At 39.3% G+C, this 14,976-nt stretch overlaps 1 protein-coding gene across 1 annotated transcript in view; it reads right to left on the reverse strand.

The window, feature by feature from the left end:
- PCNX2 (pecanex 2) overlaps nucleotides 1–14,976 on the reverse strand; it is a 151,868-nt gene that overhangs the window by 12,108 nt on the left and 124,784 nt on the right. The window contains exons 27-30 of the mRNA XM_085055491.1: nucleotides 11,107–11,340; nucleotides 8,859–8,962; nucleotides 1,268–1,412; nucleotides 22–252 (exon numbers count right to left, since the gene is read on the reverse strand). Of these exons, the coding sequence (XP_084911617.1) occupies nucleotides 22–252; nucleotides 1,268–1,412; nucleotides 8,859–8,962; nucleotides 11,107–11,340 (714 nt within the window). The remainder of the gene's footprint in view (nucleotides 1–21; nucleotides 253–1,267; nucleotides 1,413–8,858; nucleotides 8,963–11,106; nucleotides 11,341–14,976) is intronic.

The raw sequence follows: 14,976 nt of genomic DNA on the forward strand, positions 1-14,976 counted from the left end.
TTCGAAAGATGGTATATGTACCTTGATCACCTTGAAGCTCAGGTAGCTTTTGTGCAGCATGATAACTTTATATTCATCTGCTCCTTCATCTACCACGTGTCTCAGAGTGAGCAGCTCCTCCCGGTTGGAGAGCACAGCGCTGCGCCAGGCTGGGTCTCCTTCGTGACAAATCACAACCTTTTCTTCAAAGGATTGGATGGCTTCATACAAAACTGCTGGGTCCTCATACTCATCCGGGCAGGTGAACTGGTCCTGGTTGTTCAGGGGAAAGTATTGAAGAGCCCAGGTATATTTGCGAAAATACAAAAATTATTGACACTAAACAAAATACTGCTTTTCCAGCAGTTGCCAGCTGACCCCCCCCTCCAAGTGACTTGCCATTTGATAAAGAGTGTCTTTTGGGAGGTAGAACAATTCATTTAACAGTAATATAGAAAGGTACAATTTGGTTTTATTGTAACCTTGTCTGATCTCATGGCTCCACTGGACAAAGACACCTAAAGAATACCAGCTTATCTACTTTTTTTAATGAAGTGTGAAACTGTGGGAGGCAGAATTTTTGGGTAAATTGGAAAGAGATTGGAAATCACCTAGGGCATTCCATAGTTCTTGTGTAAATCCTTATTTTTATTCACAAAACCTCACCAACAATAGCACAGACTGGGAATCCATCAGCAGATATCACAATACTGTGAATTCAGCTGTTCTGCAGCACCATGGCCAGCGATAACATCATAAAATTATTGTGTCAAAGAATCAGATATGAATTCACAGCAGTTCAGTAAAATCCCGAACAATTATAAATATAATTCATGATTAAAGCATATGATAATAAATCATAACATGCCAGAACAAGAGCAAAATCAACTCCAAGCTATACAAGGTCTGACCTGAAATTAGCAATGAAATCAGCATAATCAAGGTACTTCCTTTCAATCTAGAAACCACCTTTTACAGTATTTACACAAGTAAAATATGACAAGATTGTTTTCTTTTGATAAAAAAATGCAGGGTCAAGCACTGCAAAATGGTTTCAAACAGGCAGCTAGGGGGTACAGAAAAGAAAATCAAGTGAATGCCAAGTAAGTAAATGCCAAACTTTGCCACCTTGGTGTGGGCTATTTCTCAGAATAAGGCTACAAGTACTCCATCGACCTCTTTCTTTTTCTTTTCCCCTCTCCTTTGGACAGATGCTAAGGTTTCCTGTGTTTTCCTAAGAAAACAGATACAATAGTAAATTTATAAAATAAATAAATAATTACTCTACCTGGTGTAGCTTCAGAGACATTCGGATTGCTGGGGCAACAACCTTATGCAATAGATCCATGTCTGCAAAGACCCACTCATCTTTTGCTGCTATCCGGAAGTCTCCTTTAAACAGTGCATGGAGCCCATAAAGAAAAGAGTCCAAGCTGTAAGAGAAAGGCACCAGTCACTCCCAGAAGCCATTCCTGTTTCTCCAAGCCAGATCTGTCAGTCACCAGCCTCATGCTGACCTGTGCAGTGACTGGTGACCCTCTGGCCCAGGGGGAGTGCCTGCGGTGGGTAGAAAGCAGGGGTCACATCACAAGTTTCTAAAGAAAAAACATTCCTTGGGGCAGCTGGTTTTCCTTCTGCATGCCTTGTAAATGACTGGCCACAAAATGAATGCTGCACCCGGAATGCAGGATGTCCTCAGGATGGGTGACAGAGTCACAGGGTGCCTCAGGATGCCACTTCTCTTCAGCTGTGCCAAAGAGACCAGGTCAAAGAGTGCCAGCTGTAGTCCCAGGGCAGGCAGCAGAGGCTGCTTCCTTATTTGAAAGTTTATTGATCAGTCCTGTTAGCATTTCTCCTTGTCAGTAAAAAATAGTAATTAAAAAAAAATACTTTCGGCAAATATAAGACCTTTGTCATGACATTCAAACCTAAATGTGAACATAAAAACAAATGTACTGAGAATACTAAATTTCAGAACCGTTCAGCAAACTGGGTGAGAGCAGGAATCAAACAAGTGTTTCCTATTGAAACAATGAGCCCTAAAGTAAATGCACACTGGTTTCTTTTTCCTAATGTAAGAAACTAGCTGTAAGCAGTTCTGCCTGACTGTGCATGATGGTTTACCTGGACCTGAGATTTAAGCACAAGGTAAAAGCTTCAAAACCAGTTGTTAGAAGATGGTTGCACAAGGGCTTTGTGAAGGGGAAAAAACCAGCCTTCAGCTCCAATCTGCACCCTGAATTATGAGCTTCCCACGCCACTGTCACTTGTTTAATGCTTGTAGCTGACTGCAGTCCTCATGTTGCTCTGAGGAAGTGATCTCAAAATAGAGGGAAAAAGATCCATCTGTTAAAAACAGGCATCTCTTGCAAGCCCAAGGACATGGTTTCATCTACCTGCTAGATTTTACCCACTCTTACAACAGTTGATCTTTCAGATTGTAAAGGCTCTGAGGAGAAGCTGTATTAAGATGTTAGTGGTTTTCATTACTGCCCAGCCATTCTCTAGAGAACACATAATCTTTCCACATAATTGAGCTTTCTTAATTATTTTAGAAAAAGAAAAAAATCTTTTCAATATTTTCTCTTCTCTGAAAGAGGGAGAAGAGGGACTGGGAGACTGCCTAGCCAACTTCAGCTCAAAGGCATCCTAATTTTGCTCTTGGTGGGTAGCATGTTTTAAAAATTAAAATGGAAATACATATGTTGTTACCAGAAAAACAGCTGGATACTGATTTTCTCCATGAAAGCATCATGTAATACCAATCAACTAATCAGGGACCAAAGCTAGCCAGGAAGGCAGGGCTGCTGTGGCTGCTGGGAACATAAGGAGTACAGGGAAGCTCTTATGAATTCTTAACGGATTTACATTTATTAGTACTAAATTACATATTAAAACATGCCTATGTGAGACAGGCACACTCAGATCCTCAAAACATTCAAGCACTGATTTCAGTGGGAGTTATTATGTGTCTTCAAGGAGTGGGTCCTGGTCCCCACTGATTTTAATCCATCATCTCCACAGTTCAGAAAATGGTAATATACTCAAAGCCTGTTTAACAGCAAGGAAAGCCCTAGAATAAGCCAGCTGGGAGGGTGGGGGGGAAATGGTGAGTGCAGCCAGTGTGGTGAAATATGCGACTATCGTCCCCTTTGAAAAGGCTACACATCAGGAAGGCTCCTTTCACTTGCCAACCCACCAGGCATCAGCATAGACAGCTGAATTCTTGCCTGGAAAAAAGCCGTCTGTACCTAAATGTTCTTCCCAGGATTAAATTGTAAAAGCTTCCTTGGACTCTGCATCCAATGATGATCTATAGTACAGTTTTTCCCCACACAACACCCCTGTCTTTGCTCTGAAAAGTTGGCTGGGGTGAAGGGAGGAGTAGGCAGGAGAGAGAACTGGTTTTTATATCTTGGGAGGCTCTCAGTGCCAAATCTGAACACCAGAGCAGACAGAGGGTTTGCATTCACATCAAAGGGTCTTGCAGGCATCAGCAGCAGCTAAACAGGCTGCTGTGAACAGCAGTATGTGCTGAAGGCACGGCCGGGATGGGGAGAGCCATGCGAACTGCAGCCGAGCATCAGCAGAGGGAGTGGGGGAAGCACGTACAGCTCTCCCTGGGCTTAGGGGAGGTGCAGCCATTTGTCATCCCTCTGCATAACAAGTTCTCTAACTTAGAGGATTTTTAAGAACCAACATGACTGCTACAAGGAGCAAATCAGTGGTGGCAGTAGTTGTGAGAGGCTGAGAGTCAATTATTTTATGTATTGTATTTTCCACCAGAGCGGTCTGGAAGAGATTGCTGTATTCAGAAAACCATGGGCATCTTTTATTCTCCTGCCAGTTGTAATGAGGCTTTTGGGCACATTCTGCCTATAATGTGACACTATCTCCAGCCATTACTTCTGTTACATGCAGCCTCCTTAATCCATATAAGATACAGCTCTCGTTACTCTTCCCATTGTTATGCTCTCTCCTGAAGACACTAATGAGATTATTACGAAGCTGTAAAAGTCAACCACTTTGATCTCAGGCCTGACTCTCAACCACTTTGATCTCAGGTCTCAGTCAAGGTTGCTGCTGCTTTCTTGGCCCACTTTTAACACACCTCAATTAGTAATCTGCCGTACTTACATGCTGGTTCAAAATATTTAAAAAACTAGTTAAGGTAAAATTACATGTCAAAGAAACAGCATTAATCTGTAAGAGACATTACTATATCTGGCAACATTTCTAACCCTCTGAGCTAACAACCTGAAAAGCTGCTGTCACAACTGCAAGCTATTTTAGAACAAGACTGGTAGGTGCGTGGGAACTGTCAGCCCCTTGGATGTGCAGGAAAGAGGGGATTAAGTAACGCCACAAACACCAGAGGGAGGCTAACAGTGCCAAAGCAAATACTCCCTCCTACTGCACTCCTTACGCTGCTCTGACAGCTGAAACTAAAAGCATTTAGTGCCAGCCTGAAAACAGTATAGATGCAGACTAATGAGCTGGTGAAAATCTCTGTGTGTATTCTGCACACCAAAACCCATCCTCTGCCTGCAATCTGCAGACCTTCTCCAGTGTTAACTGTAGGTTTATTTATGGAATAAAGGAATGTGCATGTCTGTGAGCTAGTAATGACCTGAATGTCACAGTTCACCTGAAATATTTTCAGTGGTAGCCCTTCTAATTGGATATTTTAGATGATAATGGTTGTGAGCTAAGAGCAAGAGCAAACTTTTCTGCCCTCCTCAGCTCTGGCAAACATCAAGCTACACTGTGTGCTTGAACTCCCACCACCAGTGCAGCACCAGCAGCAGCACTGTGGTGCCATGGCCCATGCCCTCTATCTCTTCTCCACCCCTCAGATGCCAGGCAGTGCAATGGTGTGACCAGAAGTAAGGGACAAGTGGGCCCAGCTGCTTCCCTGGGCTTCAGAGTGAGCAACAGTTCCTCCAGGCAGAGGCATTCCTTGGAATGACCCTTTGCCCACACTGAGCTTGGGGAACATGAGCAGCCAAGCTTGGTAGTGTTGGAAGCATCTGGTGAGATATACTTTATTGAGAGATTTTTGTATTTTTCCAAATTTGAAATTTTTACTAGACATTTCTTTACTAGTAGCTCTGGTGGCTGAATAGTTATTCTGTAATTATTTTTTTTAACAAATACACAACTAAACATATCACTCACATTTGGATAAATGAATGGTAATGTCATGTCATTCTTGAAATTGCATTTTGTGCAGGATGCCTCCTAATGACAGTTTAAAAGAACAAGTGATTTGCATTGCAATGTTCTGCCTCCTTAATGAATGCATTTATTGTGTAATCTACTGCTAATGGTAGGTTTCTACTGACATTTACATGAACAGGTACACTGAATAATTATTTACATACATTATATAAGAGCATTTAAAATCTTGGTTTACACAGTGACATTTGCTGATTAATAGATTAGACAAAATCATGTGTAAATGAGTGCAAATTGATAGTTTGCATACAAAATGTAAACTTGACTCTCAACTCTGCAGTGCACAGCCCACAGTAACATTGCCCTTGCTCTACTGCACAGCAGTTGGATGACTCTCACTCCTCCCAGACACAGCAAGGACTAGACTTAGTCCAGAGAAAGTTTCCTACTACCTGCAAAGTCACCTCTGAGAATGGAACATGAACTGCAGAGCACAGTAGAGATTCTTGGGTGGTTGGCTCCCACTGAATATCTGAAATGCTTCATACAGTGAGGAAAAGAGTATGATACCTACCTGGCCCTTACATCTCAAGCTCATCACAAAAGCTCTAGCAATGTGGTACTCAAGATGCTCCAGAACACAACAGCCAGAATAAACAGAAAGTCCTGAGATGATGTTCAAGGTAATTTCTCAGCGTGCTTACCAGAGTAATCTAAATCTGTGTTTTTGTAATCCAGAATTTAAGTGAGACAAAGCGTGTGTTGGGAGTCCTGACCTCTGACAAAATGACCCAGCCCCCAACAGCCAGAGTCACAGAATGGCCTGGATTGGAAGAGACCTTGAAGATAATCTAGTTCCAGCTTCATACATGGGATACATTCCCCTCTCAGGCACACATCTGGCTGTGGGACTGCCCATTCTGACCATTCCTGCAGAAAACTAAAACCCTCTCCAGCACCAGTAGGCTCCAAAATGTCCCCAAAATATCAGGGCACCTTTCTGAAGAAAAGGACTGTGAAGCATCACCCAAGGAAAGGATCCTCATGCTTCTGAGCACCTTAAGCACTTCTCCCCTACCTGACTGCATGCAGACCTGCAGCAGTGTGAGAGCTGGGGGCAAGTACCAGCAGTAGTACTCAAAATCGCCCTTGCTGAGGGCTGCTGTGCTCTGCCAAACAGAGAGGGGAAGGTGCCTGAAGTTCATTCTCCAAAGCATCTCCTTCTGTCCTCATCAGCATTGCACACACTGGACAGTTTCCTTCCCCTGGCATGCTGTGTAATTGTATTCCTACTGAAGTCTCACTGACTTACTGCTTATTTGTGTTTAAACAAGTTGTGCAGGTCTGTCTGAAGCAATAAGTACTTCAGCAGGGATACACCTGCCCTCCGTGCTCAAGTGGTGTTTGGGGGATTTCTGTTGATAATGGTCTTGATGTCAAGGGGGTAGGATATCCACCTTTCTCCTTAGAAAATAATTTCTACTAAATTGGTTTTGAAAGTTACGGTACATACATTCTGAAAGATAAGAAGAAATGTATTTCACCAAGCTAAAATCATGTTTTGTAGCTGTAGCAATTTATAACTTCAATTGTGCTACTCAGATTCCTTTTCTATTTCTCAAAATCTTTCTGACAGTGGAAATGTTATTAAAGGTAATTTAACCAGGTGGGGAAGTGACACAGTTTTTCCACAGTGAAACTTTTCTAGGGAAACCTTTTGTGAAGTAGCATTGGAAAAGATACTGACAGAGGCTTCCACTTAATCCCTTTTATGTCACAAAATACATTTTAAAAATACAATTATTTGATACTGCCCTGGAACAGTTGCTTAATAAAAAGAAAACCAGGACTTAATTGAAGATTATATAGAACAGATTCAAAGGAAAAGTGTCAGAGCTGTGCACTTCATATGACTACCCCAGTTTTTGCCTTCCTGCAGACCTTTTCTCCCCAAGAAAAGTATTTTTAAATATGGAGTGTCCACTTACCAAAAGAGAGGAAATAATTTGATTCATTGGTAATTTGCCAGATTTTGAAAAGACATGGTATAATTGACTCCTGAAATTATTACTAAAATATTTACAGAACACTACACAAAAAAATTACCCTCAACATTGATATTTTCCATGTTAAGCTTTGGAAAGTCTCTGATAATATTATCCCTTTGCATTAGCTACTAACCATGTAAGCCAGTACAAATAGGTGACATTGTTATTGTATCTGTACTCGTGCCAAAGCACTGTAATGAAGATTTTAAGATCCAGTGGAAAGTACATGCAACGTGATGACAGTTTTAGGAAGCTTTTGTGATATTTTTAGATGCGTTCCTAATATCACTGTGACCTATCTATTGCAGGCCCAGATCAAAAATCACTTTAATCTTTTCTCAAACAAATATCATAAATGCACATAAACTTTTCCATCGTGCTCCTAAACTCTAAAATTTGGATCATCAAAAAAATAGGACAATTTAAAAGATATCAATGATTTACCAAACATCACACTAATTTGAGTGAATAGAAATGAAGGGAGAAGAAATGCAACCCTGAAGAAAACTACTACAGGAAGGGAATGTGCAAGGACTAACTAGTAGAAAAGAGATGACAAAAGCCCATTTAGAAAGTAGAAATCAGCAGCACACCATTAAGCCACGTGGGCCACAAACATTTTGCATGGAAGGCATAAAACAAAATGTTATAAATGTCTCAGCAGATAACAAAGCTAGAATGAATATTTTAAAGGACTGTTTTATCTTGTAGCAAAATGCATTCAAAATCACACATGCTGTCTTTGTTTGCTTGTTAGTAAGACAAATCCTCTCTAAGGAGCATGTTGATAGAGGTCTAGCTAGCATTGCTCACCGTTCTGTGCCAACACAGCAAGGTCACTTAGAAACTGCATTTATTCAACTTCTCCATTGTTACTAAACTCCTGTGAACACAGAGGGTTCAAATCAATCTAACAAAAACCTAAAATTATGTGGCAAGTTAAACTACTTCATTAAAATAAAGATTATTTCATTAATAAAATGCCTCATCTATAGCACACTGTATAAAACCCAAACAACCCAGAACTCCTAGTGAAAATGGAAGAATTTTAATGAAAATGTAAGATTAAAAGCATATTCAGAAACAATCTCCACATTTTAATTAACCAGACTTCCTAGGAAGAAGTGTTTTGAGTGAATGAACAAATGAGCAAGGCAGACTGAGAACAGACAAAGCTGCAGCCTCAGGAGATGAGAGGTTCTCCCTTCCTTAGTTGCTGCAATGAAGTGGCACAATGAACAGGAATACAACCCTGAGGCACACCGAGGGCAACCCTTATACATCTATTATTATTTATCTAACTACAAGTCAGATGAGAGCAGTTTCTTCCTCTTCTGGAGATTTCTTCCTCCTACTGGAATGCTGGAGAAAGGACAACATTCCAGTAGCCAGGCATGAGTGAACACAAAGCAATAACCACAGGAACCCATTCTTTCAATGAAAAATTCTGTTCTGCCCTATGAAATGAAGACTGGTATTACTTATTTAGCCAACCACAAAGAAAAAGATTACCAGGAATGACAGAAAACAAACCATTTTATGGAGGAAGGAGGCTTCACCTTGATCTGATTTTCTCTTGTGATTCTACATCATGTGAAAAAAGACAAACAGGTCCTTGTTTTAACATGAGGTAAAAAGATTCCTAAAAATTACCTGATGGCCATATTGTGAGATGCAGTTCCCAAAGCTCTCCGACCCAGTATACACAAGGCAAAGGAAAGTGTCACTAGAGGAGAGTCCTCATCGCTGTCCAGGTGCTACAAAGTTTTAAGATTAGAATGTTATTCTAAATGCAAACATCATATTTAAAAGCACCACAATACGACAAATGGTGACATTCATAAAATTTGCATGGAGCTGGACCTACACACCAAGACATTCTTTGCAATTAAAAAGAACAAGAAGGAAGACCATCACCATCAGAGGATTTTTGCCAAATGCAAGCTTATTTGCCCACTGGCTAGAAACAGAATATTTCATTCCCAGGTAGTGAGATCCCAAGGGAAGTGAGTTTTGGTGGTGGTGGTGGAGTTTTATTGTGGGGATTTTGTTTGTTTCCCCTGCTCTCTGATCTGAAAACAGAGGAGTTTCTTATTGTCAAGAGATATTGACTGCAGCTGGAGACAGCCAAAAACCTTTTCATGGGATACAGTTCCTATGAAACCCTACCACAGATTCCAGAGGTACAATCTATTTGGAAAAGTTTGGAGGCACACACTTTCAGTGAATAACAATATCTATCAAAATGGTTGATGGCAGTGACTGCCCATTTTAACAAGCAGTCAGAACATTCATTTATATTTACTAGCTCAGGAGACGTTTTTTTACTAAAATTTTTACAAAGAAAACTTTCCTGTCAAGCAGGAGTAAAGAACTGAAACAACCCCTCATGCATGTTAATCTTCAAGAGGATACAGATTATTATTTCAGTCCATGCAAGGAGTGATTTCTTAGAGCTTTCTCTGTCTCTGAAACTGAAGCCAATTACTATGGAGAATGTAGCTCCTTCTGTAAAATATATTGATTTTCTAGGTTATGTGTACAGTGAAGTTGGGTTTTTTTATCCCATCTCCTACATGATCTTTGCCTCTCTATAGCTACTGAATTAAAAAACAGATGTGAAATATGTAAAAAAAAGACAAATGTGTGAGTGTGGCACCAGTGCAGGCATTCATTTGCCTTTTGAAGCCTAACATACATGTTTCAAGCCTGTTGGCATCCCTAAATCTATTATTGAATTTGAAAATCTAAGCCACAGAACAAGTGAAAAGGCACCATTTAACAGGGGCTTTCCCTGCACCATGCAATTCTTTCTGTGTCAGAACTTGGGAGCTCAGACATGGAGATGAGAAAGAAAAGAGGTGCAGTATTCCCAGTAGGAGGAGATAGTGGGAAAGGGCTCCAAAGACAATTCAATGAAAATAATATCAATATAATGATATACAGCTGGACTGGTGGAATGGTACTCAGCATAAGAGACATGAGAAGGAACCAAAGTGGAGCAGAAATATCCAGTGATGTTCCAAAAAAGATTCAGTGATGTTGCAGTAATGGGATGTGCAGTCTGTCATCCTGAATGGAAAAATGCATAAAACACAGTGCATTGTGGCCAGGAAAGATACACTTCTCCATTTTTGCCATTATCAGCAATAATCAGAAAATTAGATCGAGGCAATATGCTTGTTTGAAACTGTACTCTCCCTCAGGGCTATTTTGAGCATTCCATGGAAATACAGTAGTGCATTTCTGACAAATGACTGCTGACCATCAGTAATCTTAGTGGCTCAGAGCATGCAAATGCACAGCTGTACATCTGCCCATGACCTTCTGGGGCTGCAAGGTGGTTTCACACAGCTTTGTGGTGTGGTTCATCTTTGAGCCTCAAGCTCCCAGAGGTGACCTCTGCCAGCAGTGAGTGTGCCATGCACTCCCCTACCATTCTGCCACTGTACACAAATACATGCAAACCTTCGAAAAGCATACAAAGACATCACAGACATTTGGCAAATGTACCAATCACTGGCAACACTGAAGGAACTGTAATGCTCTGATGACATTCTCTGAATGGAACCTGCTCTAGCAGTACTTCTGTGAGCACTTGATATATCCATGCTTTCTAGAGCTGACGAAATTAACGCTGTTGGAAATATGCACAGTAAATAATTGGTTCTGTATTCAAAGACTTAAGCTCCTTAAGACTCCATTTTTTGCACACGGGTAGTTTCCGAAATATGTTTTTTCCATTCCACAAAACATGTTTTCCTTTTACAATAAATCTAAAAGCTTATATGAAATAAATTTCATTATACTAATCCTGAGTGAAAGAGTAGTCATGCATCATTTAACTCATATCCCAAGAATTACACTAATACTACTAAAAAAAAAAAAAAAAGGCACATACCTCCACCCTTTTTCTAGCACAAAACTGAATCCAATCCAGATAAACACTGCAGAAGCTAGCTCTTGTTATTCCTTGGAGACACGGAACATAATCTTCATCTATGTTAACGTTAAACATGGCCAGGTCACGTTCAATATAATGCCACTTTGCATAAGGCTGCAGTATCTTTTGGATGGATTCATCTTTTATCCAGTCAAGGATTTTGGGAGAACTTGCTGTAAAGTATATTATACTCTGTTGACAAAATGTACAAATGTTAGTCATGCTTATCTCTGATTAATGCACACATATGTTACACAGAAGAGTATAAAACAAATAAGAACTATTATAAGAATAAACTATTAAGAACAACAGTAGTCTATATATTTCTTACATTTTACTGCTTAGCATAATTGCTTCCCAAAAGTGTTCACGTTAGAAAGATGATAATAATTGATATTGATAGTAGACAACAGAAAAAGAAGTCGTATTTTTAATATCCTTCTGCCTTACAGGAAAATCAATACAATGACAGGAATAGAGTTCCAGCATTCCAACAAGTGAACACTAGTGGGGTTCTAGAGTCTATCACCAAGAAGGTGATACTGATAATAGCTTAGGCATATTTTGAAAAAACAGCAGTAGATGGTCATATACTCAAAACAGGGTTCTTTTTTTCCTCAGTGGACTTAATGTTTTCTGGGTATGATGCTTTCCTAATTCCTTATTAGCCACAAAGATGAGATGTGACTGATGTGTATGACACAAGTCTGTTATTTGTCAATGCAGCAGGTAAAGAATAATAGATTTTCTCTTACATGTTGGGTTAAGAAGCTTATAACTGATATAACCAAATTTGCTTTTAAAGCACTGAAGGGGGAGCAGCCTTCAGTAGGGGCTCTTTTACCTAATACATAAATGTTAGAAAGCAGCAACACACATATCTCATTTGTGCCTGAGTTTCTAAGTTGAAACTCTTCAAACCACTGCATCTGGACACATTAAAATAATAATAAATAAGACAGTAATTAAAAAATTCTATCCAAACCCAACTCAGAGCATCTTTTCAAAAGAATATGAAAATTAAGAAGTTCCAGTGCTTTCCATTAGTGGCAAAGTCCCATTAAAATATTTTATAACATTAATTTAGAGTTGGATTCCAAAGCAAATGAGGAGTAAGTGTACATGACTGAAGATTATGTTGTTCTACTTTACCCAGTCAGTGGAAATAGTACTAAGTAAATAAATGTATAAAATGAAAATATGATGGATTACAGAGGACAGAAGCACTACCAGCCCTTTTAAAAAACCCAGATGCTCTCCATAGCTTATCTTTCAAATTATACAAAAAATACACAAGTAAGAGGAGAATCAAGCTTCAGAGGAAAGAGACAAGTCAGACAGATATAGACAGGATGGATCCTTAATTTCTTGGCATTTGGAGAACAGTACACTCTTTAAAAAAGATTCATGCAGAAACAATAGGAGCCGAAAACACAGCACTCAGCAAATACACAGAGTTCTTGAATACTAAAATATATTTAAATAAGAATATATTGAGGAGAGATGGAAGAGGCACAAGGGAAAAATATCACAGTAGTTGGGCAGGAAATTATTTCAAAATATATGCAGAAGGGCTACAGAAGCTGACCCACTTTATTTGTGGGGAATAAAAATCCTTTTATAGGAAGAAATATATGCATTTCTAAGCTATCCATGAAACTGCAAATGAAATAAATATGACTGCAGTAATAAGATGCGCAGTGCAACTCATTGTTTAAAAGACCAATACAATAATTATTCTTGAAGGATAGAAGAACTAAAACAAAGCATACATTCTCTTTGTTGATTTTCAAGATAGAGTTTGCTTTTTTTATTATCCTCATCTGTGTTTACAAAGAAGCCGATTCAGCTGGGAAAAAAATCAGACTTGCAATCAGACACAGAAACAACAAAAACTTCTGTCACCTAATTAAATTCTGCTCTTGGTAACTCTTCCAAGATATGTTTTGTGCACAAGTACATCCTCAGCTATATGGCAATTCTGAAACAATTCGGTAAATATTCACAACATTGTAAGCTACAGAGAATAAACCAGAAACACTCCAAATGCTCAATGTAATGGAAGTGCAGTTCCTGCAAAACTCCAGCCTAAGTGTTTTTCAAGTTTGTGATTTATGTGACCTGAATACTGCCTTATCTATAGTTCTTCTGACAATTACTTTCACACCATTAAAAAGAAAGTGTCAAGGACTTTCAAAATGTTCACAGTGAAACTGCACAGGGTCTTCATCTAAATTCTCCCAGAAGAAAGAGCTGGGGAAGGAATGAATTCTCACCTCTGCGTCTGATACTGTTTATTTGGAGGCAAGCATTAAATAAACAGGAAAAAACCTGATCTCATACATATTATAATCTTTTCACTTTCCAAGGCTGTACTACGGATTTTACCAAATCTTTTTAAAGCTCCTGTTTATAGAAAAAACCCGAATTACTTTAAAAATACAGAAAGAAAATATCCATATAACTTTCTTTTGGGAAGTGTCATTCTAAAGAAGGGATCTCCTTAGTGCACTCCCCCTTCACGGAAGGGAGCCCCAGCCCAGGCTAACATTGAAGATGCCAACAGATTATTATTATTATTATTATTATTATTATTATTATTATTATCTTCTGTTCATCCTTCCCTAAAAAGAGAAATAGATTAAAAAGACTGACTGTGTGAGACCCACAGCCTGAGAATGAAGACCGACCTTTCTGAGAATGAAGGTCTGTCAATGCAGTATAATAGTATTGTCTCAAATAAATCCAACCAGAAGAGATTTGATTTTCACACTTCCAGGGCCATCAGTGGTGAACACGAGCTCTGCATACAGTGGAGATGGAGCCACAGCACACCTCAGGGATGTGGAGAGCATTTAACAAACCTCCCTTTTACTCAAAACAGGATCAACTAACCACACCTGTATCACATGGGATGAAAGTCTGTCTAAGCCACCTTCCCTATGTCAGCTTCTTCTCAGAAGTGTGTCCAGAACCAAAAGCTCTAAACTACCTTCCAGTTAAGTTTTATGTCCCTCACGCTTTCCACAAGTCCTCCACATATTAACCCATTTAAAAGCACAAACACAGTTCCAGTTTACAAAGCACAAATCTTCACTGCTTTAACTTAATAAGATGCTGATTTGATTGCAGCTTAGACTGGGATTTTTTCAATCTCATTCCCCATCAAAAGCTGAGTCATATGCCAGCTTGCTTCAGTTTATGTTCCTGTTATTCAGGTTACCTTTTAAAGTAAAGCAAAGCAATTTTAGCAACATACTCATTACAGGTTAAAGAACGGTGGTTTTTTGGTTTCTTTTTAGTTTAGTTACATTGCTTTAAAACAATCTATAGCCACAAAACCCACTTCTAAAATGAAAGAATCATGCTCACATGCAGCTTTATTTCTAATTAGTTTGTTAAACAAAGCAGGTTGGTTACCACGCCGTACTGCCTGCAAAATTATTTATGAAATCCCAGAAGTAATCAACTGCATGATCAAAGCAGCTTTTTAAGGCAATGAGCTTGTTTTTACTACATTGGTTTATTTGCAAAAAATGGTGATTAACTTATTTACAACAGGTCTCTCTCTGATGTTGACAGATTTTTACAGTTACAGAGATATAAGTAGAAAGGAGATGTCAGGGATGGTTTGGAGCTTTAGTAACTGGCTTCATGGCTGTTCCAGTGGCATAGGAAGCAGCACTTTGCTCTTGCAGTTTCAGTAGAAGACTATAAAGCTCAACAAATTTTTCATTTGCTGGACTGGGAATTGTTTTGGCAGAGGACGATGTCTTGCTAGGTTCAATTATTTTGACAAATTAGTATCTGTGTGGTTATTTTGATCTT

Source organism: Lichenostomus cassidix, chromosome 3 (assembly GCF_008360975.1).
Source record: "Lichenostomus cassidix isolate B80296 chromosome 3, HeHo_3.0, whole genome shotgun sequence".
NCBI lineage: Eukaryota > Metazoa > Chordata > Aves > Passeriformes > Meliphagidae > Lichenostomus > Lichenostomus cassidix.